The sequence below is a fragment of the Sminthopsis crassicaudata genome, chromosome 2 (genome assembly GCF_048593235.1).
Source record: "Sminthopsis crassicaudata isolate SCR6 chromosome 2, ASM4859323v1, whole genome shotgun sequence".
In the NCBI taxonomy this organism is placed as follows: Eukaryota; Metazoa; Chordata; class Mammalia; order Dasyuromorphia; family Dasyuridae; genus Sminthopsis; species Sminthopsis crassicaudata.
In genome coordinates this window covers 225,869,244-225,892,137 of record NC_133618.1, presented here as the reverse complement: position 1 = coordinate 225,892,137, position 22,894 = coordinate 225,869,244, and the positions used below count along the sequence as shown (strand labels likewise).

Here is a 22,894-nt window from a genome sequence, read left to right as displayed (position 1 = left end):
AAAAAAAAAAAAAAAAAAAAGTAGCAGAATATCTTTTGCTTTTAACAATGAATCTTCATCCTTCACTAAATCATGCCTAAGCCTCAGATGCAATAGTTTGTGCACAGCGGATTTTACCATTTCTTTCCACTTTATTTTCTCCTTCGAGACAGCGAAGGTTCCTCTTAAACATTATCCCCTAATTTGTGTCCCTGGGTAAATACGGTAACATTTTGTTTTGGTTTTTGCGGGGAGGTTGTCTCTTTTTTTGAGATAGTGAAATCTCTAACTGAATAACACACGTGAGAGTGTTCTGAAAAGCATCGTAAGCTATGTAAAAACACGAGAATTATTCATTTGCGCTTTACTTATGTTGTCTATTAAAGGCTGCTTTGTAGGACATCTCCTTTAGTCTTCTCGTTTATCATTGTCTATATTGCATTTATTAATAATAAAACATTAAGCGTTTACCAAGTTTTAAATGACATGGATACAATGACAAAAATGAAAGTTTGCGCCTTCGAGAAATTTATTGTAGTATCTTTTTATCCTAAAGGGCCGCCTTGTCACAGAAGTTAAAGGTTTAAAGGAACCTTGAAGATCATCTAGTTCAATGACCTCATTTTACAAGTAAGGAAACTGAGGCACCGAGAGGCTAACAGCCGAAGATTACCCATCTCGCAAGAAGAGGGGCGGGATTCAAATTTAAATCCTTTTACTCCAAATCTAATGCTTCCTCTATACTGCGCGGTCCTATTGGCTGCGTCTAATTTCTTTTGTCTGCCTACCTCAAGCCACATCGGCCCGAAAGGAAGTAAACAGTCTTCCTGCAGTGGAATCCGAGACCAGCTGACACTCGGAGAGGGGCGGAGACAGGGAGGAGCACGAGGGGCGGGACGAGGGGGAAGGGCAGGCCGCCGGTCCAGACAGACCTGACTGAAAGGCTGACTTCTTTGACTGGAGCTCTGAGGGTAGAGGAGGAGGGGAAACCTCTCTGACGTTAAAGAAGGGGAGGTGGGACAAAACTGCCCACGCCTCATACTGACTGGCTAGGAGGGGGACCTCCCCTTCCACTGTCGTCCACCTCGACCAATAAAATTTGAGAGTCGGCTCAGCGCCGCTAGCTAATTGGTTCGGATGAGGAGGGCGGGGCCCAGAGTTCGGTTGAGCTGTGGAGAGCCGCTGTGGGAGAGCTGCGCCTAGTCTAGCTGAGCCCAATTGAGGAGAGTCTCCGGAACCGGAACCGGAGTCAGAACCGGAGCCGGAGCCGGAGCCGGAGCCGGACCTGCAGCGGAGGCTGAGGGGACCGAAGCCCGTACGTGAGTGGGCCAGAGGAGGAGCGAGAAGGGCGTGAGGGGGCGAGCGGGGTTGAGGTCGGTGGGGGAGCTGGGGAGGAGGTGGAGGTGGAGGTGGAGGGGCCAGGCTGGATGTCCGGCCTCGGTGTACGGCCCCTGCTCTTTTGGCCTTTTCCTTGGGCCCCCATGTAGTGGTGCGGCTCGCCCGCAGACGGGAGGGGACAGCTTGCCTCGTCGCCGGGGCCAGCGGCTCCAACTGCCTGGCCCGCGGCTGTGACTGGCCTACCGGGCTTCGGGGACTGAGGCCTCGAACCATCGGTTGACCGTGGGCGTGGCCTCCTGTCCGCTGACAGCCCCGCGTGACGGGGGACGGCCGCCCCGGCCGCCCAGCCCCATCGTCCCGCGCCTGGTAAAAGTGTCAGCGGGCCTGTCCCGAAAGCCGCAAGCTAATCCCCTCCCTCCCGGCGGAGCCCCACATGTCTGGGACTCCAGCTTTGCCGAACGCACCCCAGTGAGGTCAGCTCCAGGCGCGGGGCACTTGGCTGCGAGGGACCTGTAAGCTTTTGTTGGCGAGAACTCGGACCTTGCCCAAGCTTTGCCTTCTCGGCAAATACTTAACACTGGCTGTGGAACCCCCCAGAGCTGTGCCGTGGTTTTCGGTGGCAGTCTCCCTGTCAGTAAGCATTTATGGAGCTCCTACTTTGTGCCAGCTTCTAGGGGATTTAGGATTCGGGCACTCCAGTGGAATTTTACCGCAGTTCTTTTTCTCTCCTGCTCCCCACCGCCACTCCCCCCCTGTTCTTAGTGAGGATGTGGATAGAGGGCAGTATTGAGGTAGGAGTCTCTTCCGTCCCTTCGCCTGGCAGGGTTCTTTGTATAGTAGTTAAGGCCATGACCCGGGACCCTTCCTCGTACCAGGATTACTGAGTGGCCCCCGGGATGGGTCTTGGGGCCATCTGAGCTGTTCTTGCCGGTGCCTCTCACCTTCCTCCCCATCTTACTTTGTATTTAGTTTCTTATATATTTTCTGTGTATGTTGCTTCTCCGAGAGATTTTAAGCTCCTTAAGGAAAGACAGTTCTTTTTTGTCTTTGTAGCCCTACAATGTAGTAGGTATTTTAATAAATGCTTGTTAAATGGATTGATAGTGATGCTAGAATTTAGACACCACATTAGAAAGAAAAAGATTTTGAGAACATGGCCATTATTGATGGGGCCTCGGCTATGACTTTCATTCTATGTGGCTTCATTGTGATAAGCCAGAGTTCAGAATCTCTTTATACTTTCATTGTCTGTGGGCTTCTGGCATGTGAATTCCAAAGAGAAAGAGTCCTTTTGACACTCACCTGAAAATCACATTTTTCTAGTCCTGTCCTACCATGAACTTACTGTTTTGCTTTTCTGGAAGTAATTGGTCTTTGGAAACTTGTTCCTAGTAACCAATCATGTTCATTGCTAAGAATAAGTTTGCTTTCCTACATCCTCAGAAAAGATCACCGATCATCTAAGGATGACTCATAAGGACTTCCTCTTCCTAATCTTTTCAAAGGTAAAAGTAAGGGAACTTGTTCATTTTTTAGTTGCCATTTCAGAGAAGGAGGGATTAGAATGACCCCTCTTCCTTAAACTCCTGAAAAAAGGCTAGTTATTTAGAGTAAACTAGACAGAAAAGTTAAGACAGTTTCTAATAGTCCTAGCAATGAAAACTTCTTTTTTTCACTATAAAGAAATGATAGGTAAAGAACCAAACAATGGTAGTAAGAGTATTTTTAATTCGGTATCATTTTTGTTAGTTTGTGATATTAAGAAGGAATTAAATATATATATTCATAGTAGTCTGCTTTTTAAAGAGAGATATGGGAGAGATTGAGTATAGATTTTTAAAAATTCATAACCATTATTGAGAATAGCATATTTACTCTGTGGATGGTACTTTCAGTCTGTAGAAGTCCTTTGTCAGCATGCTGGATCTAAGTTATTTTCAATGTTATGGAAACTTTTAATAGCAACTATATTGTCTCTGAAAAAGTTGTTGAAATTTAGAAGTTGGAAAACCTTTTTTCCAAGTAAGTCACTTTCCCATAATTTAAAGAGAAGTAATTAGTCATTCTTTTAACAAGCATTTTTATTTAACACTTAATTGGTGTGCTACTTATAACATTGGGGAGTTACAAAGATAAACACAAAGCAATCTTATCCCTCAAGGGACTTATATTCTATTTGGGGGAAACAATATGTATACAGAAAAAAAATTATACTTCCCTACTGTTGGTGCACTTGGGAACTAGGCCACTATGAATTTTAAAGTCATTTGAATTTCAAAGAGAACCTCCCTATCTGATTCAGGGATTCAGAGGATATCGAGAGTTGGAATTTGTTGAACCATATAGAATGGAGACTTATGACCAGCCCCATGTACCAAAAAACTGGAGACCATATGCTATGGGAATGGAAAACTAATGAACAGCCAAATCTTTACAAGGTATTTTGAATAGACAGGAAGTAGATTTAGCTCTACATCTAGATCCAGAGGGCCCTGAGTAGGCTGTGCCCAGCCAGATGTATTGCCTAAGGTTGACACCTCATTGGATATGTGACTGATGTGATGTTTGAACAACACCCATGTATGCCACACTGACATCACAGGGCAAGGTGAGGTCATCAGGGATGAGATCATTGAACTACCTAACACTCACCTGGCTTTATGAATGAGTTTATTCATGAATTGGCTGAACTAGTCCTTTGAGTGGGAGGTATATTTAATGAGAGGACTAGTTCTAGAATACTAATCTTATTCCTATATTGAGAGTTGGTGTCCCAGGTCTATCCTTACTTACTTGGTGAGTGGAACAATTGTCTAGCTTTAGGGCTTGGCTGGGATTATGTTGCTGTATCTCTATACTCACTGGATATTGCTAGGGGCATACCTCTAACCTCATTCCAGAGACTAAGCTCTAATTGCTCCCCCTGCCCACAATAAGGCTTGTTGTCTGGCACCATCATCCCACCTAGGCTGAGTAGGGTGATTGATTAAAACTAGTAAGGTCAGCCAGTCTAGTCTTTCCCGTGGAATCTCATAACTGAGCACAAATAAGAGAATATGAGAATAGTAAGGTTGCAGGAGGTTCTGTTGCTCTTGAGAAGAACTGCCACTTTTTTTGGGGTCTGAGGAATCACTGAGTGTGGAAGATAAAGCTGCCACAGTCCTTTGCGTATTGTTCTCTGGATGCCCATCCAAATTCAGCTGCAGTTTTAGTGTTGTAAGAACACTTAAATGGCCTAGGAAAAAATGGAGCTAGAATACATTATGGAGTAGGATTGGTTTGAACTTTGGAATTAGAGTTGGAAAAACTAGAAAGGAATATATAGAAGTATCTGGTTTTTTCCCTTGCCTTATAGGGGAATTAGGATTTGTGGGATAAAGTATCTGTGGATCCATTCTTAGATCTTCCCACATTGCAATCTTTGCAGATCTAAGTGTTCATTCCAGCATGTCAGAAGGGGAGACCCAAACAGCACCCAGCAGTGGTTCAGATCCAAAGGCAGAATCCTCATCTTCAGCCCCAGGGTTGACTTCTGTGTCACCTCCAGTGACCTCCACAGCTTCAGCTGTTTCTCCAGAGGAAGAGGAAGAGAGTGAAGATGAGTCGGAGATCCTGGAAGAGTCACCTTGCGGACGCTGGCAGAAGAGGAGAGAAGAGGTGAACTCATGAGGGGTTTTTGGAGAATGGTGAAGGGGAGGGCAAGAGGAAAAAACTGGGTAAAGGAGCCTTATAGCACTCTACTAAATAAGTAGAATAGATTACCTTACCATAGGTTGGAGGAGATGAACATATAGGTTGAATGTGGTATACCCTTCCCCCATGCAAATGAATACCAACTAAATGATAGATAGCTCACATGTGTACCCTTCTCTTAAGATTTACAGAGTGCTTTTTACTCCTTTTCCAATTGGAAAAGGAATGTTTAGCTTGCTATGAAGTTATCCTAACTTTTTCTCATGTGGAATTGTCATTACCAGGTGAACCAGCGGAATGTCCCAGGTATTGATAGTGCTTACCTAGCAATGGATACAGAGGAGGGTGTGGAAGTTGTGTGGAATGAGGTGCAGTTTTCTGAGCGAAAAAACTACAAACTTCAGGAGGTACGTGATAGTGAACAGAAGTGGTAGAGAAGGAAGTAGGGCTTAAAAGAAAGTGTTTTAGCATTTGTAGAATTGGTATTGGAGAGCTAGCTATGAGCAGCTTTGGGATTGGAACTACTGAGGAAGAGGGTATGTAGAGTGAAGAAGGAAGAGTGTAATAGTAATCTATAAGATGGTTTCTGGAGTTCTACCTTACTGTCCCTTGCTTGGAAGAGTGTAATAGTAATCTATAAGATGGTTTCTGGAGTTCTACCTTACTGTCCCTTGCTTGCAGGAAAAAGTTCGTGCTGTATTTGATAATTTGATTCAGCTGGAACATCTCAACATTGTTAAATTCCACAAGTATTGGGCTGACATTAAGGAGAACAAGGCCAGGGTAAGGAATCTGTTCCTACATTCTCCTCCTAGTAGTGAAAGAAGATGAGCAGTTTCCTGTTTCTTTTTTTTTTTTTTTTAAACCTCTGCAGATGAGAGCAAGATAGCTTGGAAACAGAACTGGGATCAGTAGGTGTGAAGGTGGGGAGGGATTGGAAGTGAGGACTGATTCTGTGGAGTGGGGAACAAGGCCACAACCTCCTTACCTATTGTCTGTATAAAGATTAGGGCTTTCCCAAGGCCAATAGTTGTCTCTCTTGCTCCCCACCACCCTATCCCCCAACAGAAAAAAAGGTTGTGTTGGGGTTTTGGGGTTTTTTTTGGGGGGGCAGTCTTTAACTGCTCTTTCAAACTAAAGAAGCAAAAGTCCAGAAAATGATTTAACAAAGATAAGTGATTTAATTTTTTATCTGGATTGCCTTCCCATATCTGATTTGTAGAATACAAAATAGATAAGGAGCTCTGCCTCACAAGTTTTCATTGTTGTTCTTGTTTTTTTCTCCTACTACTCAGGTGATTTTTATCACAGAATATATGTCATCTGGGAGTCTGAAACAATTTCTGAAGAAGACAAAGAAGAACCATAAGACCATGAATGAAAAGGTGTGGACAGAAATTAGGTAGAGGGCTGGGATAGGTTTGAAGTTTGAACAATGTTAGTTATATTGACCCTCAAGTTGGAGGTGTGAGACATTAAGTATGAAAGAAAGAATAATTGCTCCTGGTTTTAGTTATTAGGGATGACTGATGGGGTTACCCCCTACCTACCCATCCACACACAAAACACAATTGGGATCAAATAACTTTCCAAGTCACATGTGATAGGAAGTATCTGAGACCATATTTGAACTTAGATCCTTCTGACTCCAGAGCTAGTGCTGTATTCATTGTGCCATCTAGCTGCCCCAATGGAGGGTTACTACTTATACTTGGGTCTGTTCTGTCTCTTCTAGGCTTGGAAGCGGTGGTGCACACAGATTCTTTCTGCTCTTAGGTAAGTGGTTTCTTATTTGTTTCCACCCATAGATTGCAAGGCATTGTTCTTTGCTTTTTCCCACCTCCTATTAGCCATGTAATGCTCTGTCTGGATGATGATGGATCATCCTTAAATTATTTTCAATTCTCCAGGCATAACACCATTTCCTACCTTTTTTTTATAGTACTTTTCCAATTACCTAAAACGTTTGGCATGGTGGAAAACCCAGAGTGTGGGGTGCCTTGTATAATAAATCCAGCAAGGCTTTTCATGCTAGATCCTTTATTCCCTGGGTTGCCCTTTCCCTAGTTTTCTAGTAGCCCCTCTAACAGCCCAGTACCCCCACAGCTACCTGCACTCGTGTGACCCCCCAATCATCCATGGGAACCTGACCTGTGACACCATCTTCATCCAGCACAATGGACTCATCAAGATTGGCTCTGGTGAGGGGGAGGCTGAGGTTCAGGTCAAGGGAGTGGCAAGGGGAACATGGGAATCATGGGCTAAAGTGAAAGATAGGAAGAGAGCAGAGAAAAATTGAAATGGGAGAAAAAGGTACAAATTAAGCTAGAGGGCTGATCATGGGTAGGAAAAGTATAGAGAAGATTACTGTCAGGGAGAAGTATAGAATAATTTTGAGCTAGAGGGGTTTTTTTTGTTTTGTTTTTTGTTTTTTGAGGGAATTAACCTCAGTTTGGGTGGATGGGATTTACCAGACAGTTTGGGAAAGACTAAATAATGAGGGTGGTATCTGTTTAGAATGGGGATGGGCATGTATATGCCTAGGAAGTGTGGGGCCTTGCAAGCCCTGCCAAAAGAGGTTCCAGACTGTGCCTGCTGTGAGTGCTGTCCACGTGCTTATGTATCTGTGTGCAGTGTATTGCATTTCTGTGTGCCGTGTTGGTGTGCTGTTTTGTGTGTCCATTTGTCTGGGGCTTGGCCGCTCCATCGCTCATGACTTCTCTCTGTTTTCCTCCCTCCCGCTTACGGGCTGCTCTGTTCCCAACAGTCTTTCATAGGATTTTTGCTAATGGTGAGAGCTCTCTCTGCCCCATTTGGGGCTCTATTTGTGCTCCCCTTGCTCCCTTTGGGGCTGGCTACCCAAAGCATGCAATGATGGAGCAAGCACTTGTTCCCAACTACCCTTATGCTTGCTTAGTTACCACCCCCATTAGTCATGTACTTGCTTGCCCCATTCATAACTTGCTTATTTCCTGTGGACTTTGTCTGGCTGGCCAACTACCCCTTACATTCCTCAGACTCGATCATCAGGTTGATCCCTTCCAAACCATGCTGTGCTCCCAGCTTCTCTGTGATTTCTGGCTGTTGTCTTCTGACCTGAGTGACTACAAAAATGGGCCCAGCCCTGGTTCCTCACTCAGCCCTGAGGCAGGCAGGATTTTGGGAAATTGCTGGGGTGGGGAGGGCAGGGAGGGGAGAACATCCAGGGAATAAGAAGTAAGATGGGTTAAAGGAGGGATCATTATTCAAGATTGTCAGCTTACTACTGGACTTTTAGTAACTTTGGAGTTTTGTCAGCCACTTTGGAGTTTTGTCAGCCAAGGCAGAGGGAGTAAGAAGGCTGCTATATTCTTTGTCATGCATTGACATTTCTTGCCTTTTTTTTTTTTTTTCCCTTTTTAAATCAAAACTACTCCCAAGATTCCCACCTTGACACAAAGGGAATAAAATGGGCTTTCTATTCTCCCATGTTGGCACCTTAAGTTAGAAACTACAGAACAGTAAAGTGGGTGGAAGGAAGAAATCGGCACAACCAACACCATTCTTAGAGAACATTGAGATGGGGGGTGGGGTTGACAAAGACAAGTTAGCCTACTATTTAGGGAGGTGGGAGGGCCCTTGCAAGGTATAGATGTCTCCTTAGAAGACCTGACCACTGACCAACCTAAGGTCTCAAAGCTGTAATACTTTGTATCTGTGGTATCAGCAAGGAAAGAACACAGAATGAGGACCGATAGGGCTGAGAGGAGGGGTGTTCCTGTGTGATAGTGTGGTCTCTTTACAAAATAGTTCAGGGTGGGTAGGTGAGTAGACTGGGAATGGGACTCATAAGTGAAAGCTGGGCTTTGTCTGGGTTGGAGCTGTACATTCTCAATGACCACCAAATTGAAGATGCATCTCCCACTCCCAGTGGCTCCTGACACCATTAACAATCATGTGAAGACTTGTCGGGAAGAACAGAAGAATCTACACTTCTTTGCCCCCGAGTATGGAGGTGAGGGGTCTTACTCCCTTGTACTTCCAGCCCCTAACTCCCTATCCCAGAAGCCCTATTCCATTTGACTCACTGGCATATAAGTAAGGTGTGTCAGATTTCTAGTCCTGGTCCACATAAGAGAACAAATGTGGGACTCCTTCATCCTTCCATGTTATTCACCATAAGCCTTGTCTCTTTCCCAGAAGTCACTAATGTGACAACAGCAGTGGACATCTACTCCTTTGGCATGTGTGCACTGGAGGTAAGGATTCCATAAGGGATGAGATGAGGGGAAAACGGGAGGAGAAAATGGATGAGGGTTAGGCAGTCTCCTGAGGCCTATGGGTCATATCATCAACATTAAACCCTAGATGGCAGTGCTGGAGATTCAGGGAAATGGAGAGTCATCTTATGTACCACAGGAGGCCATCAGTAGTGCCATCCAGCTATTGGAGGACCCACTTCAGAGGGTGAGCAACTTCCCTTTTTCTGCCCCAATCAGAGGCAAAACTTTATAACTAAAAGTCCTTTCAACTAATTCCCTCATTTTACAGATAAGGAAACTGAGGCACTAAGAGACTGATTTGCCCAAATTCACAAAGGTAGTAGGCATTAGTGGGCATCAGTTAGGATTTAAACCAGATTCTCTTCTAGAGATATTTTGTTCTTTGATAGTAGCCATAACATTTATACATGAGTACATTAAGATTTGTGAAGTGCTTTACATCTTTTATATCTTCTTCAGTAACTTCCCAACCCAACTTCTCTATTTTGGTCAGACACCAGTCCTATTTTCCAGTCTTGGGAATTAACATCAACTTTTGAAATTTTTTTTGTCTTAAAATTTCATTCATCAAATTTCTTCTGCTGTTCCTTATTTGGCTTCTTCAAAAAGACAAACTTAAAAAAAAAAAATCTGTCAGGTACTGCCTTAATTGTGTTGGCTGAACTGGATATTATCATCATTCAACACTGAAATTGTCCCCAATTCTCTTATCTGATCCACATTCTAATCGATTGACCAGAAGTCAGATAAAATCATTGTTCTTGTCCCTATACTCCTAATCTCTGGCCTCTATACCATTCACTTACTGAATTCCTTATGGCTTCCTATTCTCCATTTTTGTGCTTTTCAGGTTTACCTCCACCTCATCTCTGCCATTATTCCTCATCTACCAAATCACACTCTTCCTATTAAACTCTAGATTAGTGTGATTTATACCCAAGTGGGTAGGTAAACTAAATAGTAGGATTAAGGGAAGGAATCCTAGAAAAAGGAAGCCAATAATAGGCTAGTTCATTGGCTACACAGAGAGTAAGAAAAATCTGATTTCAAATCTAACCTAAGACATTTACCTAGTTGTAAGACCCTGGAGAAGTCGCCTAAATCTCTCAGCCTCAGTTTCCCCATATGTAAAACAGAAATTAGTATCTACCTCTTAGTCTTGAAGATCTGAAGATCTTTTGTTCCATAATCTCCTTTTCTATAACTTTTACCAACCTTAGTTCCAATTAAATATAGTGGATAGATGGAAGATCAACTATAAATAGAGCTTTGAACCTGATGGTAAAATTTGATTGGAGACCTTAAAGATGATTAGTTTGACATAAAAGGTGAAAACCAGCTAAGTAACTAGAAGAGGAACATTAAATAGCAAGAAGTTTCTAGGAATTTGAAAAATGAGATTTTGGGAATCATAGAATTTGGGAGTCAATTAAGGAGTTTATTGAGGGATGGTGGAGGAAAGAACTTTTGTGACTTGACTGCTAAAAGATATAAGAAATGAAGTTGAGAAATCTGAGGGCTCGAAAGCAGAAAAGGGAGCATGAACAGAAAGTCTCTCTCCATTCTTCAGGAGTTCATTCAAAAATGCCTGCAACCTGAACCTACTCGTCGACCTACAGCCAGAGAACTACTTTTCCACCCTGCACTGTTTGAAGTGCCCTCACTTAAACTGCTTGCTGCACATTGCATTGTGGGACACCAACGTAAGTTTTGTTTAGGATCTCCTCCTCCTCCTCCTCTCCTGCACTTATACTTATGCCACTATGACATTATCATGAATTTCTCTTTCTCCAAGGGATTATTTTGTTCCACACAATTCCTTATTTTTACTATTACTCATTACGGAGTTCCAATTTGTGACAAATACCATCTTCTTGCTCTCCCCACAAGCTTATTATTCTTATAGTTCTGGGCGAAATAAAAACCTTTTTAGATGTCTTTGAGTCCACTCTGACTCATTTGTCTATGTCCTCCAGACCTCATACCAGAAAATGCGCTAGAGGAGATAACTAAGAACATGGACACCAATGCTGTACTGGCAGAAATCCCTCCAGGACCTGGGAGGGAACTGTATAGGACTCTGTGAGTAACTATGAAGTGTTGGGAAGGGGCTTAGTACCAAAATGCTGTGAAGTACTATGGTTACCATGATCCGTATGACACAGACAATAAAATTTCATTCTAATGAGACCAGAGAGAAGAGACCTGTACAAAAATATTTAACTGAAGTGAGAGCAGAAAGGACTTCATCCATGTAAGGAACTATGAAAGATTTGAGGAGAGGGAGAAATCGAATTCACCTTGGTATATGGGAGAAAACTTCATGCTGTAAGATGGTTTAGGCCTTGATTGGGTCTCTTGAGGCACAGAAGATTGCAAGAAATTAGTTCATTCTAGGTAGGATGGTGTGAGTGCTTTGGCAAAATGGGAATATTTTGTTTATAAGCTGTCTGAATATAAGCTCTGAATGTCTAAAAGCTGTCTAGTTGGTTTCGGTATAGAGGCTAAAAACAGGATCATGAAATGTTTCACAAGAGGTTAATATTTGAATGTGTGAATAACTTTGCCTTTCCCTTTTTTCCTCATTTCTCAAGGTATTCTCAGTCACCAGCTCTGGAGTTGGATAAATTCCTTGAAGATGTAAGGTGAGAGAGGGGAAAACAGGGCCAAGGAGAGCCACTTGGGATCCTTTGGAATTTTTTTTTTTTTTTTTAACATAATCTCATTTCTAGAAATGGGATCTATCCCCTAACGGCTTTTGGGCTGCCTCGGCCCCAACAGCCCCAACAAGAGGAAGTAACTTCACCTGTAGTGCCCCCATCTGTGAAGACTCCAACTCCTGAGCCAGCTGAAGTAGAGACTCGAAAGGTGAGGAAAAGCTACTTGTATGATATATATGTGGTATGTCCTGTCACTGGATTTGGAGTTAGAAGGCCTAGGTTTTTAAATCTGGTTTTCTCCACTTAATTGTTTTAGGCATGTCACTTCATCTCTATGAAACCTCAGTTTCTTAATCTCTAAAAAGGGAATGCTGAGATAATCCTTATATTTACCTGCTTCACAGAGTGATTTTTATAAGGCTTAAATGATATTTAGGTATTATATATGAATGTTGGCTTTTATATCTAGGTGAATTGTGAAATAGAAATATTTTTGAATTTTACAGGAAATTAGAGAATATCAATTGATATGTTAAAATTACAGACTTTACTTTTCAGCTACTTCACAGTTCTAGTCCAACTCCCAAACCCATTTTTAGACAGCTCTATAATCATTACAAAGTTGTTCCTTATATTCAGCTTAAATCTGTTGACAAGCAGCATCCCTTTTTCCCAGATTTTGGCATTTTTAGGTATGATAGTCCTTCAAATACTAAGACAGATCTGTCTTCAGCTTGGAATAGGTAGTGTGACCTAGGAGAAAGTACCAGGGAGAGGCTTTCAGAGGTAAAGAGGTGCCTTGGAGTTACCAATCTTTTCCCCCTTAGGTGGTGCTGATGCAGTGCAACATCGAATCAGTAGAGGAAGGAGTCAAACATCATGTAAGTTCCAGGGACAGAGCTTACTGGGCCTTGGGGTAGGATTGGCAGGAGTTCCTTCCCCTTTTTGACTTTGCTGTATTTCAGCTGACACTTCTGTTGAAACTCGAGGACAAATTAAATCGGCATTTGAGTTGTGACTTGCTGCCGAGTAAGTATGGCTTCCTTTTCCCCTTTACCTATTATCTTCTCCCCTCAGGAAATGTAACTGTCATCTTTGCCTTTTGAAGGACTCCCAATGGTGGGTGGGAAAAAGAAGCCAGGTTCATTCTATATAAATGGGAAATAAAATATGGGCCTCTTACTGGAATTATAGGAGGAAAGATAATTTTGTTCCCAGACTATTTAGAGTTGCATTTTCTTCTTTGGTCCTTATAGGCACGTTTTCAGTTTATCTCCATTTTTGTCTCCTACTTCAGATGAAAACATCCCGGAGTTGGCTGCCGAGCTAGTACAGTTGGGCTTCATCAGTGAGGTGAGGCTTTCTTGCCATTTTTCCTGGAGTCTTTTTGATCTAACTTCCTTACTTCAGACTGACTGACTTTGACTTTTCCCTCCTTAGGCTGACCAGAGTCGCTTGACCTCTCTGCTGGAGGAGACTCTAAACAAGTTCAATTTTGCCAGGAACAGCACCCTCAACTCAGCTGCTGTCACCGTCTCTTCCTAGTGCTTACTCCTGTGCCCTGGGCTGTGACTGTATCAGGCCTGCTGCAGCCCCTTCTGTCCCGCCCCTCCCCTCTGGGAGTCAGTATTACCCAGTGCAGTTCTCTCTCCCCTTATTATTTAAGAGGAGGGCGGAAGGCCCTGGATTTGAGCATCATCACTCCCCTTTCCCTTTTCTTCCTCTTCCCCTGCACTTTGTTTACTTGTTTTGCACAGAACTGAGCCGTGGGTATTCAGCTGCTCTTTCCCCTTGGAGGCGGTTTTGAGTGGCTGATTTGCCTTCAGGCGTTCCGCCAGCTTCCCCGAGCCTGCCCCAGCCTGTGCTGGAAAGAGGTTGGGGCAGAGGAAGCTGATTACACAATCCCGCTAGGGAGGACTGGTCTGGAGAAGTGGGAGGGTGCTGCAGTGTGGCCCCTTGGGGCTGTGTGACTCAGTTGCTGCTGTAATAAAAGTCTACTTTTGCTAATGTCTGGGCTTGTTTCTTCGCGCCTTCTCCAAGAGGGGGCGCTGCAGGGCCCTAAGGATTAAGAGGCGTGGCTGGGGCCGCAGGTGGGGGAAGGGGCGGACTAGAGAATACGCGGGGCGGGGCCGGGCCGGACTCTGGTATACGGAAGGCGGCCCGGTGGCCGGCGGCGCTCGGAGCAGTATGTGCCGAGGCTGTCACTGCCGCTTCGGTAACTTCCCGGGGGTGGGGGGTGGGGGGGAAAGGCGGGGGGGGGGGGGTAGGGTGCTGTGGCAGATCCCATTTTCGAACCCTCGGGCTCCTCTATTCCCCCTCGGTACTCGCAGACGCGGCCCAGGGCCCCCGGCGGCTCATGCGCGCTGGCCTCGCCTTGATCCTAGTGGGGCACGTGAACTTGTTGGTGGGAGCCGTGCTTCACGGCACCGTCCTACGGCACGTGTCCAATCCCGGCGGAACCATCACCCCCGAGTACACCGCGGCCAACGTAGTCTCCGTGGGCTCGGGCCTCCTGGTGAGCCGGCGGGCTGGAGGGCGGGGCTCGACTGCGCGGGCCGGAATGCAGCCCTCATCTCCGAGCCTTTGTTTCCCTAGAGCGTAGCCGCGGGACTCGTGGCGTTGCTGGCTTCCAGGAACCTCCTCCTGGCCGCGCTGGTGAGGATGGGGGGAGGGGGCGCTACCTCTTCTGCTCGGTGCGTGCGGAGAGCGTGCGGATGGGGAGAAACTCCATTAACTTGTGTGTGCCCCGCCCCCAGCACTGGGCCCTGCTGGCCGTGTCCCTGCTGAACCTGCTCTTGTCCGCGGCCTGTTCCCTGGGGCTACTGCTCGCGTTCTCCATGACCGTCGCCAACGGAGGCCGTCGCCTGCTGGCCCAGTGCTACGAGAGCCTCTCCGACCCCTTGGCACCCGCTGACGACTGCCCGTTTGACCCCACCCGCATCTACGTAAGCATCTTCCAAAGTCTCAGTCCATCCTTGCTTTCTTTCCCCCGTGCCCCACTGGGAACTTTTCCCAGGCCGCTCCCCACCCCTCTGCCCTCTAGGAGACTGCGCTGGCGCTCTGGCTTCCGTCCATGCTCATGGCTGCGGCCGAGGCTACTTTGTCTGGATACTGTTGTGGGGCTGCCCTCGCCCTTCGGGGCTTCCAACCCTGTGGGGAGGAAGGACTGCTGCAACAGGTAAGGAAAAAGGAGGGCGGACGAGCTGAGGGCGGGCAGGGGAGCGGTTTCAAAACTTGGGCATAGGCCGAGGTCCTGACCGGCTCTTTTGTAGCTTCAGGAACTAGAAGAGCCCGAATTCCCCAAGGGGAAAAGGCAAGAAAGTGAACAGCTTTTGGAACAAAGTCAAGAAATCCAGACTGTGAGGAAAAACTGGGTTTAGCACAGGTAAGGAGCAAGAAAAAAAACTCTGGGCTGAGTCTGGGGCTTTTTTTTTTTTCTACCTCCCCAACGTTAATTTTCCACTTTCTCCAGCAGTTCTTGTGATTGGAGGTGACAAGCCCGAGGTGACATTTTCTTTCCCCTCCTAAAACCATGCAAAAACCCAGATTGTGATGTAAATAATTGTAATAAAAGAAACTTGTTTCCTACTTTCATTTAATTTGTCTTTGGCTATGTAAGGACAACGGTGATCCAGGTTTTCTCAGAAATTTATAAAAATGCTTTTCTCCATCCATCCCTGTGCTCACTGAAATGAAAAACTGGTGCTGGGTAATCCTCCACACCACTGACTAATGAACTTAAGGACATCTTGGCACACTGGGCTATGGGAGGTCTGTGGGAAAAGAAAAAAAATCCTGGTAGAAGGGAGATTTGGCAAGAAGTAAAAAGCCCCTCCCACATGCTGAGTGGCATTCATTATCACACTCGCCCCCATCCTGTTTACTATATATCTAGACCACCCAACCAGTCTGAACCAGTCTAGCATCATTCTTTGAGTTTCCCCTGCAAACAAACCTTGATGGCCATAAGAAACTTATTCCAGTTGTCCTTGTTGGCTGCTTTCCCTGGTCGCTTAAATTCAATCTTGTTCCTCAGGATTGGGTACCCTGGAGTGGGAGGAACAACATGTACTTTTACTACCAGTTTTCTCTACCCATCAAAAACAAGAGCATAGTGGAGGTGCCTTGTTTGTAAGGTGTTGTACCTGTAATAAGGCAGGGCAAAGCCCGGACGCCAGTACTTGCTGCTACCAAGGAAGCTTCGTAGGCACCTCGTTCATCCCGAGGTAGAACCTGCTCTAGCCGTTGGTCCATTGAGACGGTGAGCACCCAATCCCGAACTTCTTCCCTTTGGGCCTCCTGGTAGGGCATGGGAAGCAGAACTCTGATTATATAATATCACAGCATGTCATCTGGCAAATTGGGTTTTTGCACAGCTTTTCCTTTATTCTGCTCATACTTCCCTGAGTAAGTTCCAAGTGCAAACCCTTTCTATCCAAAGAATGAAAATGCCTTTATTTGTTCACCAAGGAACTGGTAGAGAATTTTCCCTAGCTGAACTCTGACCTGACCAATCAGGCTCTTCTCAGTCTGAGCCCTTACCGGCACATGTTGCTTCGCTGGTAGTGGCACCTCAAAGGGAATGTCTGTATCCTGAAAATCTGAATGGTCGAGGGCATCCAGAGTGCCTTCCTCTATTGCCTGGGGAAGTCACAAGAGGAAAATGGTGAGACTAATCCAGTACAATCAGCCACTCCCCTGGGCACAGCTGCCACTTAACTTACATCTGTCAGATCCAAGAAACGGTTCAGGAAGATGAATGCCATGTTTTCCCAGCCTACGGCCTAGGTGGGAAATCGTTAAGGAAAGGAGAATTTAGTAAACAGGTTCTGGTAACTAGGGGCCCCTGGTTCTCCTATTTATCCCAGTCCCCTTGCTATTAATTACTTTGGCCACATGGTTACCTATTTCATCACTCACCTTGGCAGCTGTGCCTGCTTCATAGAAAGCCTTATCTGCAGGGATTAGTTGGGTGTGTCGTAAGAGGGATACAGATAGACGAGCAGCCACTGACTCCTAAGAATTATGATTTTAAAAATAATTAAACCAAGGATACAGGCCTGTACTAGGGAGGTTGCAGCCTCAGAAAGACAAATGACATGACTCTATACAAATATTTAACCTCTCTGGACTGTTAGATGTCCATTTCCATAATGAACAGTTTGGACAAGATCCTTCTAAGCTCTAACATTATGTGTAGGTCCTTCCAGCTTTATAAGTCTGTGATGATTGTGTTGACAAACATGATGTATATCATGAGATGAAGAATGAGAAATAGGAATTGCATACTTAAATAGAATGTAGCCATGGAAAGCATCAGAGAGATCATTATAAGAATAGGGGAGCTGGACAGTGAATAGAGATTGAAGGTATGTCAAAACTCTTCAAATGTCTGAAGGGCTGTCAGAGGGAAGATGCTTAATCTAGGGCTGCTAGATGCCTATTTGGCAGATTAAAAATTAAGAGCTTTCTAGCACTCAGTCCCTCTATGTCATAGAAAGAAATCTTGCTCCGCACTGGGTAGTTATCAGTTCTAACCTAAATGTGGACACTGACTAGCTGTGGGTTCATGACTTTTGGGAGACTCAGTGCTTTCAACTACTTTAAACATTGAGGTGTGCTATATAAATGTGATTTATTATTTAATCACTAGCTATGCCTCAGGAAGTTGTGGATTCCCAATGATAGGAACCTGGACTCAGTAATCACTGAATCCAGGTTCCTTTTTGATTCTTCTAAGATGCTAAGTAGTAACATTAGTCCAGTGCCAAAAAAAGACCTGAGACTTGAGGGTAGTCCTTTGTCCTTGTACCTCCTGTATAAATCTAATACAGCATGAACTTGAAACCTGCTTGCATTCTTAAGACGTCTTGATTATGCCTCTAAAGAAATATGTTCTTCCAGCCTTTCCTTTTATCTCACCAGCTGTTTGATGCTTTGGGCTGCAGAACGCGTGGCATAGTAATGAGCAATTAGAAGCATTGTCTCAAATTCTTCATGGGCTGCTGAGTTTGCTTCACTGGATTTCACTAGGTTTTCACACTGGGGGGAGAGAAGGAAAATAAGTGAGATTGCAACCTAGTTTGGAATTCACTGTAACATGAACCCTGAAAAGGGGCACAGAGAGTATTTCTGTGATCAAAACATGTCTGTAAACAAATGCTTGACTCACCAAATTGAAGAGGACATCCCGAAGGTCAGCCCAGCTGTGATAGGCTTCAGCACTGTTGGTTCCAGGGGAACTCACCATGTCTGTGAAGATTCTTTTGTAAATGTTGAAGTTCTGGAAATTATTGGAGTGAGAAAGAAAGAAAAGAATCTTAGGGAGAAGGAAGGAACTGGAATTGGAAGAGAGATTTATTATTTGGAAAAAGGGGTACTAAATGAGAGAAACTGTGTATATATAAGGGAAAAATGTTTTTCAGAGGCCAAGTAGTATGGAAGAAGGAAAAAAAAGGAATGATGTAAACTAGGAATTCATTTTTATAGCATTTTTTAACAAAGTACTTGCCTCACAACCCTAGTACAAGTAGTATTCCTATTTCATAGAGGAATTGAAGTTGAGAGGCTAAATGTTTTTCAGGATCACACAGCTAGAAAGCATCTAAACTGGGCCTGGAACTTGGGTTTCCTAACTCCAAATTCTGCCTGTAAAACAAGATATGGGCTAGTCTTTGCACAGCCATAGCCTTCTAGAGTATAGATGTGTTGAACTGAGATGAGACAAAGGAGAAGAGGGAGTGAGAATATTTCTTTTGGGGAAAAATTAATAAGAGACTGGGGACATTTCCTATTTCCAGTAGCAAGATTAGTGTCTGAAAGAATGTTGCTGATGGATTATCAAAGATTTCATGATGTTAAAAAATTTAAAGGATTTCCCAAAATATGAATGTGTTTCAGCAAAGTATGCATTTCCAAAGGACCACTTCTTACTAGGATATAGTGGGCTACCTAGGCAGGTGCAGGACAGTCTTAGGTGGGCTAGGTTATACACAGGGATACTCCTCCTCCCCTCTATTGTAAGTGACAAAGGTCCATAGGAAGAAAGAGTTTCTGTGAAGTTTCTCCCAGGAAGAGCCAGTACCTGTGGATTGGCAGGTGCTCCGTGCTGCACATAGAGAGCTAGTGCCTGAGCACAGCCCCCCTCTCGGATCAGGTGGGTTGAATACAATGCCACGTACTTGTGCAAGATCTTGTAGTTCTGTCCAGAGAAGAAGATGGAGGGGAGAAGTTTGGGACCAGAAAGACTTGGAAGCATGGGTATATTTAAGAGAAAAGGAGGATGTGAACACAAGTGGAATAGCCTTAGACACAAACTCTACAAGCAAACGAAGGAAAGTGGAAGCAAAGGGCTAGGGATGGGGTGATGGGAACACTTACCTGCTTGGTGGCTGTTTCAATGCATTTATCCCATTGACCCTGCTCCACATACAAGTCCAGAGCAGCCACGACATCCACACCTACAAGCTATTGACAAATTGAAGAGAAAAATTTCCATGAGAGCCATCTTTCTTTGGTCCCTTCTTGAATTCTGTATCCTCACCAATTTTGGCATTTTCTGGTAACTCACCGAATCCACTTTGCCCTGGTTCTTCAGGAACTCTTTATATTGCTGGTCCACATAGTCCTCATACCTAGGGAGACAGGCTTAATCTCTTAATTGCTAGAAGCTATATCCCATTTCCATTTCATCCTTAAAAAAAGTGAAAGGTTTCTAAGTAAAGGGTGGGGTTTTGCATTTACCTGGGATCTAATTCCTTGGCCACTCGCTTGGCCTTGTTCCATTCTTCACCCTCCATGAAAGCATCAATTGCTTCCTTAATTAGGTCTAAGTTCAGATAGAGTTCTGCTGCCTATAAAGTTACAAATCAATTATTAGAGATTATCTGTCATCTCTACTTTTTTTAATAATACATATTCTTCTCTTTCCCAGTCACATCTCTAGTCTGTATTTTCTTGAGTTCAGGGACCTCCACCTCTGCCCTGCCCCTAAACCATTGCAGCCTCCTTTATATTCCCCTCTGCCCTGTCCCCCAGCACCCCACTTACAGCACTATGCTTCCCAATTCCGATCAATTGGGGACCTACAGCCCGAACAACTTCCAGACTACGTTGTGGCGGTAGGAACTTGATGGAGAGTTCAGCAGCCTGGAGGGAAAAATTAAAAGGAAGCAGATAAGACAGCCAGATTCTGATACAGCTCTCACCATTTTTATTTCATAGAACATAAGTGGACTAATTCCTATGAATGTTCCATGTAAGCCATCTCTCCTGTCACAAATTCCTCTGATGCTTTCCCTTCCATAACATTCTTTAAAATCTACCCACTGATTCATAATAACCTTCACATGACCCAACAAATGGCCTGTTTCTATAGTTATCCCAACTTCCTTTTTGCATTAAGAATTCTTCACTCCATGGGGCAGCTAGGTGATAGTGGATAGAGCACCAGCCTTGAATTCAAGAGGACCCGAGTTCAAATTTGGTCTCAGACACTTAACACTTCCTAGCTGTGTGACCCTGGGCAAGTCACTTAACCCCAGCCTCAGGAAAACAAAACAAAACAAAACAAAAAAACCCAATTCTTCACTCCAGAAAAATAAAAAGAATATTCTACTCTGGAACTCAAATTGTTAGTCAATAAGCACTTGTTAAAGTATTTCCTATGCATCAGGCACTGTGCTAAGCTCTGGGGATGCAAAGAAAAGTAAAATTGGTTCCTGTTCTTAAGGAGTTCATCTTCCAATAGGGAAAACAATATGCAATAACTATGTACATAACAAGATATATTCAAAGTAAATGGGAGGTGCTCTCCGAGAAAAGGTGCTAGCTGTGGGGAGGATTGGGAAACACCTTTTGCAGAGGTGGGACCAATAAACTGTTTTGATGTACATCAGGTGGAGAAGATGAAGCAGAAAAGCATTTCAGGTGTGGGGGACAGACAGAAGGCAAGGAATTGGGAAATGGAAGGTCATAAGGGAAAAACAGCAAGTAGACTTGTATTTCCAGATTGTAGGGTATGTAAGAAAAAAGTAAAAGGTAAGACTAGAAATAGAGAGGGGGCCAAATTGTGAAGGGCTTTTCAAGTCAAGCAGAGGTTTTGTATTTGATTATAGAGAGATTATATTGATTTGATTATAGAGAGCCACCAGTTTACTGGAATGGAGAGGTCAGACTACTGCTAACATGGAACAAGGAAATGTACTCCCCAATACCTTGATTATTTTTGGGCTGCATAAAGGAGAGAACAAACTAAATAATAAAAGTTTATGCTTTCACATACAAATATATATGTAATTGAATGTGTTTGCTCATAATTATTTAATTTATAATAAATTATTTTTAAGTGACAGTTTGGAATTAGCTAATCCTTAGCAACTTCAAGGCCTCCATCAAATTAATCCATTCACCATCATCCCTTCATATACTGTGGCCTAATTCAGTAAGTGCAAAGGAAAGTGACCATTCAAGGAGCATTCACCTAATACAGGTATTCTATTTGCTTGCTGGGTATGTAAAGACAGATCCTGTCCTATTCCACCCATCCCATACACATACATAGATCCTTCTAGCAAGGAGCTAACAACCTAACAGGAAAAGACTAGTGCATTAATAATTGGAATACAAGGAGGATTTGATAAGTGAAAAAAGTAGTCAAGGCACAACATTGTGAAGAAATCTGAGGAGAAAGAAACTACTTTGAGCTTTACAGCAGAGCAGGAAAGGAGTCATGGAATTTGGATTGTGTCTTAAAGGGGCTGTCAAATGGAGGAATTGAGGTGGAGAACTCATTTCAGACATGAGGCACTGCAAAAGTAAAAGCAGAAGCAAAAGAACAAAAATGTGGCATGGAAAGTAGTCATTTTAAGTTGGGATATAGGAATTTGTTTGGTAGGTAGTGGGTTTTTTGAAGTAGAGGAATGAATGTTGTCAGAAGGGCACATTTGGTCTTTAGAAAAAAAATTTTCTCAATAGTATTTTATTTTCGCAATTACATGTAAGGATAGTTTTCAGCCTTCATTTTTTAAAGACATTGTTTCCCAAATTTTTCTCCTCTTCTTTACCACCCCCTCCTTCCCCAAGGCAGCAAGCAATCTAATTATAGGTTAAAATGTGTAATCCTTTAAAAAAATATTTCCATATTTGTCATGTTGTGCAAGAAAAATCAGACCCAAAAGAAAAAACCATGAGAAAGGAGGAAAAAAAACACAAAAAGATGAAAATACTATGCTTCAATACATATTCAGTTTCCATAGCTTTCTCTCCAGGTGCAGATAGCATTTACCATCCCAAGTCTGGAATTGGCTTGCCTTGGAGTTGCTTTGAATCTCTTCATTGCTGATAAGAGTCAATTCCATCACAGTCGATCAATGTATATAATCTTACTGTTGCTGTGTACAATGTTCTCTTGGTTCTATACTCACTTCACTCAGCATCAGTTCATGTAAGTCTTTGCAGGCTTTTCTGAAATCAGTCTGCTAGTCATTTCTTGTGGAAAAATAATATTCCATAAAATTAATATACCATTATTTATTCAGCTATTCTCCAATTGATGGGCATCCACTCAGTATCCAGTTTCTTGCCATTACAGAAAGGGCTGTCACAAACATTTTTGCACATGTGGGTCCCTTTCCCTCCTCTAAGATCTCTTTGGGATAGAAGCCCAGTAGAAACACTGCTGGGTCAAAGGGTATGCAGAGTTTTATAGTCCTTTGGGCATAGTTCCAAATCGCTCTGTAGGATATTTGGATCATTTCCCAACTCCAGCAACATGTATTAGTATCCAGTTTTCCCACATCCAACATTCATCATTATCTTTTTCTGTCATCTTAGTCAATCTGAGAGGTGTGAAGTGGTACCTCAGAGTTGTCCTAATTTGCTTTTCAATAATCAAAAGGGATATAGAGCATGTTTTTCATCTGATTATAGATGGCTTTAACTTCTTTATCTGAAAACTCTCTT

The 22,894-nt window shown here is 43.7% G+C and overlaps 3 protein-coding genes across 14 annotated transcripts in view; 2 read left to right on the top strand and 1 right to left on the bottom strand.

Moving 5' to 3' along the window:
* The first annotated feature begins 876 nt into the window (after positions 1-876).
* Positions 877-13,939, top strand: NRBP1 (nuclear receptor binding protein 1). 9 transcript variants are annotated; one of them, XM_074288329.1, is made up of 20 exons: positions 886-1,294; positions 3,620-3,755; positions 4,745-4,974; positions 5,295-5,417; positions 5,692-5,793; positions 6,306-6,395; positions 6,746-6,786; positions 7,117-7,211; positions 7,778-7,801; positions 8,921-9,004; positions 9,190-9,248; positions 9,358-9,456; positions 10,843-10,975; positions 11,249-11,354; positions 11,867-11,917; positions 12,005-12,140; positions 12,760-12,813; positions 12,898-12,961; positions 13,230-13,285; positions 13,373-13,939. In XM_074288329.1, exons 3-20 carry the CDS (start codon positions 4,765-4,767, stop codon positions 13,475-13,477), a joined length of 1,632 nt encoding a protein of 543 aa, XP_074144430.1. In that variant the 5' UTR covers positions 886-1,294; positions 3,620-3,755; positions 4,745-4,764; the 3' UTR covers positions 13,478-13,939. The 9 variants fall into 9 exon arrangements, with proteins under 9 accessions (XP_074144434.1, XP_074144430.1, XP_074144429.1 ...); XM_074288333.1 differs by lacking the exon at positions 7,778-7,801 and having other exon boundaries at positions 877-1,294; XM_074288328.1 differs by lacking the exon at positions 3,620-3,755 and having other exon boundaries at positions 904-1,294.
* A 103-nt stretch (positions 13,940-14,042) lies between these two features.
* Positions 14,043-15,526, top strand: KRTCAP3 (keratinocyte associated protein 3). Of its 2 annotated transcripts, none has more exons than XM_074288339.1 (7): positions 14,043-14,147; positions 14,263-14,447; positions 14,528-14,587; positions 14,689-14,877; positions 14,976-15,110; positions 15,205-15,317; positions 15,408-15,526. In XM_074288339.1, the coding sequence occupies exons 1-6, from the start codon at positions 14,120-14,122 to the stop codon at positions 15,310-15,312; spliced, it is 705 nt and encodes a 234-aa protein (XP_074144440.1). In that variant the 5' UTR covers positions 14,043-14,119; the 3' UTR covers positions 15,313-15,317; positions 15,408-15,526. The 2 variants fall into 2 exon arrangements, with proteins under 2 accessions (XP_074144440.1, XP_074144439.1); XM_074288338.1 differs by having other exon boundaries at positions 15,405-15,526.
* Positions 15,511-22,894, bottom strand: part of IFT172 (intraflagellar transport 172) — a 44,093-nt gene continuing 36,709 nt past the window's right edge. For all 3 annotated transcript variants that reach the window (XM_074288311.1, XM_074288310.1, XM_074288312.1), the window contains exons 36-48: positions 19,982-20,080; positions 19,676-19,785; positions 19,503-19,566; positions 19,313-19,399; positions 19,017-19,133; positions 18,105-18,215; positions 17,855-17,974; positions 16,853-16,948; positions 16,657-16,716; positions 16,475-16,573; positions 16,078-16,231; positions 15,888-15,979; positions 15,511-15,705 (exon numbers count right to left, since the gene is read on the bottom strand). In XM_074288311.1, coding sequence (XP_074144412.1) covers positions 15,616-15,705; positions 15,888-15,979; positions 16,078-16,231; positions 16,475-16,573; positions 16,657-16,716; positions 16,853-16,948; positions 17,855-17,974; positions 18,105-18,215; positions 19,017-19,133; positions 19,313-19,399; positions 19,503-19,566; positions 19,676-19,785; positions 19,982-20,080 — 1,299 coding nt within the window. In that variant the 3' untranslated portion in view covers positions 15,511-15,615. The remainder of the gene's footprint in view (positions 15,706-15,887; positions 15,980-16,077; positions 16,232-16,474; positions 16,574-16,656; positions 16,717-16,852; positions 16,949-17,854; positions 17,975-18,104; positions 18,216-19,016; positions 19,134-19,312; positions 19,400-19,502; positions 19,567-19,675; positions 19,786-19,981; positions 20,081-22,894) is intronic.